Source organism: Perna viridis, chromosome 1, assembly GCF_037379345.1.
Source record: "Perna viridis isolate PV_CMFRI_1.1 ecotype Kerala chromosome 1, ASM3737934v1, whole genome shotgun sequence".
In the NCBI taxonomy this organism is placed as follows: domain Eukaryota; kingdom Metazoa; phylum Mollusca; class Bivalvia; order Mytilida; family Mytilidae; genus Perna; species Perna viridis.
Genome location: NC_142445.1, coordinates 28,777,719 through 28,781,203, shown reverse-complemented (window position 1 = coordinate 28,781,203; position 3,485 = coordinate 28,777,719). Strand labels below are relative to the sequence as shown.

Genomic DNA, 3,485 nt, shown 5'->3' with positions numbered 1-3,485 from the left:
TTATCCTCTTGTGGCGGAGCCCTATGGTTCCTACTCCGGGAGAATACCACGGTAGGGTTCTTTAACGTGGGAGGAACGTGGCATCTTTCCCAACACGGTGCACCACTATGGTTTGCGGTCAGGTCTTCCGTATTATAGCCTGACAACCCCAGCATGTAACACACCAGGGGTATCCCATTCCACCACCTGGGGCACACATGCCAGTTGCTCTGTGGGCAGAGCGCCCTAGCCCCCGGCTAAGGTTCTGAGCACTATTTAGTCGCCTTTTACGACAAGCTTAGCGCTGCTGCAGGCCTATTCTTTTAACACCCGGACCTGCACGGGGCTGTTTAATTGAAGAGTTCAAACATAGAATTTTGTTGTCTTTGACCGAACACTACGATGTTGGACTTGAACACAATCCACTTATTTTTTGTAGTGATAGCAGGAGTTTTTTCTGGTTTAAGCTGTAGAAATTCTTCAATACAACGAATATTGCTTTTGTACCTTACGTTCATACTTTTTAGACTATTTGACGAAAAATATTGAAAAATTCTTACTTCATGTATTGAATGGCCTCTTTCAAAATCTCTATCACAGTCAATAATTACCCAAAGAGTTTCCATGTTTTCACAAAAAAGGACACTAATCGTCCACGAATATCTGTTATTGATTGACACAAATTACTTTTTGTTAAATATCCAAGGTTGTAATATTGTGGTATTGTACTTGAAATTGAAATCTAAGCAATGGCGAATCTGCCACTTTGAAAAGGAGGGGTGCCACCCAGGGTTCCACAGAAAAATGGGGTGCTTGGACATTATTTGTCATATTTTTTTTGTCAATTTTATACATGAAAATGACAAATTTTCGCATAAAAAGGGGATTTGCCAACACCTGTATCCTCGGATCCGACAATGTATAAATATTTTAAAATATTTTAACACAAGTATATAACAAATTTAAACTTAATAAAGGGACCGATCCACCTGTCTTCTTTTGGATTTACCCGTGCTCATAAAAGTAAATTCGGAACTCTTACCTCAAAGTAATGAACCTACACACTATTTTATATGCGTGCTTTCGATTAAGACCGAGGTTGATAATTTCTTGCTCCAATTTAATGGCGAAACTGTTCGTAAATGTATGGTTACCTTATAATTCGAATATAAAATGACATAAACTCGGAACTATGGATCTACACTATCGACCCAATAGAAGTCTTCCCACCTGAGCAAATGATAGACTGGACCCACTCCTATACAAAAGTTTTGAAACTGACTCCAACCCTTTCTGGATTCGCCTCAAGAGTGTTTCCAATAATAACTTAAGTCTTTATATAATTCAATAACAGCATTTATTTTCACAAGTATCAGTTGCAACAAAATACTATTTACCTGTCTGGAGAGGGAACATGGCCATCCATTTCAAAAGTGCATTTTGATTTGTGATTATACGTTACCAATTGTACAGAATGTATGCATTAACGAATTGGAATCTAAATTGATTTCTGAGGTAGATAACATATTTCAAGATCTAGAAAAACAAAGTAGCAATGACATAAAAGTCATTATCAATAGGAAAGAGAAAGTTAACGCCATGAAAGCTCAATATTCCTTACTGACAGAACACGGATCAGACACCCAAATCTTTATCTTCCTTCATACAGCTAAATTAAAATTACCCGAGACAACCAAAGATCTACAAGATACCATCGCTTTACAGCGGTTTCCAGATGTTTTCTTTAAAAATGACATTTTGGTCAACCTGTCATCCCTAGGTAATGTTTCCGTCATGGAAAATGAGAGGAAAGTTGAGTTCAATAAAATTAAATTAAAATCAGCGCAGACGGTTGCACAAACTGGAAAAAGCCCGAAAGAGTTATCATTTGAATAAAAAATTTCGCTTCAAGCATTAAAAGATTCCTTTGTAACAGGAATAAAGAAAACCCGAGATGGAATGTTGGTCCTCTGTAATCCGAACGGTAAACGTTTGATTTTGGTTAATACAAATAGTAAACATATCAAAAACATCGATCTACTGGAAAATCCATGGAAGATCTCGATAGATAAAGAATCAGGTTTGGCTTATGTTACTCTGCTTATGATTGACGTAATTGTTAACCTTGATACAAGAAAGTTCATGAAACAGTTTTCATGTCCAGGTAAAGTGTGTGGGATAACAACAATGAAGGATGGTCTAGCTTTAGGTGGGGATAGAAAGATTTATTTGAGTAGTCGTGAAGGCGATGTTATAAAGACATTGAATGTTGGGAAGGGGATGATACATTCTCTCTGCTTTCAATTCGATACATTTGTCTGCTGTGCGGCTAACGAAGGAATGGTGCATATAGTGAAGACTAACGGGGACATTTTATTTTCTAAACGAATTGCAGGAATGACTGGCCCCGTTGACATTACAATGGACAATGCTGGTTTACTTTACATTGTTGATTATAAAATAAATACGTTAGTTAGTATTAACCAGGACGGATCTCTCAAAGATGTTCTTGTTGATGGACATGGTTTAAATAAACCTTATGCATTGCAATTCAGTAGAGACTTTTCGAAACTATACGTCAGCAATCGTGGCTCTTATGAAATCATTGTATATTCGTGCAAATATTGAAACATTTTCACTGCTACACTGAGCAACAAATATATGTACTTTCGGTGTATCAACTGTTTCTGTAAGTTTTTCTTAACATAAATAGATGAAATCTATACCCTTTGAAAGGGGATAATATTTACTTAAAAAGTACAGGTACACTACAATATTTTGATATCAGATAATCTAATAATAAAATTATTATTATTCATCAGTAGGGTAGCTACGAAATAGATGCTTTGAGAGTCGCTCTTATGGTCGCCAACACAACCAAGTAAGCAAATAGTGACCTGTAGAGATACGTATTCGCAGCTAGCAGAAGAAGAGACTAGATAGCAGTTTATTAGTTATATAGTATAACATAATGACTCTTCTAATTAAAGGTCAGCCTTTCTTTTCTGCAAAAGAAAAGGCTGAAACTTAATCAAACAATATGTAAAGTTAAGGTCAGAATATATAGTTAGCCTTCAAAATATGATTAAAGATGATTAAGGAGAAGCAGGCGACGCCTTTATATTGCGTTAAAGACTGTGTTCCGTCTAATCTTTTATTGTAAAATTTAAATGGCCAAACAAATAAACAATATTGATACATTTACGTATATCGATTGTGATCAATACACTTTTTTGTCACCTTTTTATAAAAATTGCGTAGTGGTGTGTATTTTTATTTTGAAAAAGAAAATGAGCACATCATGCATCGGGTAAAACATATTGAACCGTTACTACCGATTGCACATGCTCACAGATGCAAAAGGTGAATAGTACATTGTATTGATGTTCGTTCATACTGCTTTCATAATATTGTATGGGTACTTACTTCATGAAACTACGTTACCATATCTGTATTTTATTACAATAACTTACTTGACTTGTTGACCTTATTCCAAGTGTAGAAAC

General features: G+C 35.8%; 1 protein-coding gene across 1 annotated transcript; it reads left to right on the top strand.

Moving 5' to 3' along the window:
* Nucleotides 1–1,465: 1,465 nt before the first annotated feature.
* Nucleotides 1,466–3,129, top strand: LOC148628203 (uncharacterized). Its single transcript, XM_088561812.1, has 2 exons — nt 1,466–1,870; nt 1,916–3,129. The coding sequence occupies exons 1-2, from the start codon at nt 1,579–1,581 to the stop codon at nt 2,605–2,607; spliced, it is 984 nt and encodes a 327-aa protein (XP_088417938.1). The 5' UTR covers nt 1,466–1,578; the 3' UTR covers nt 2,608–3,129.
* Nucleotides 3,130–3,485: the final 356 nt, after the last annotated feature.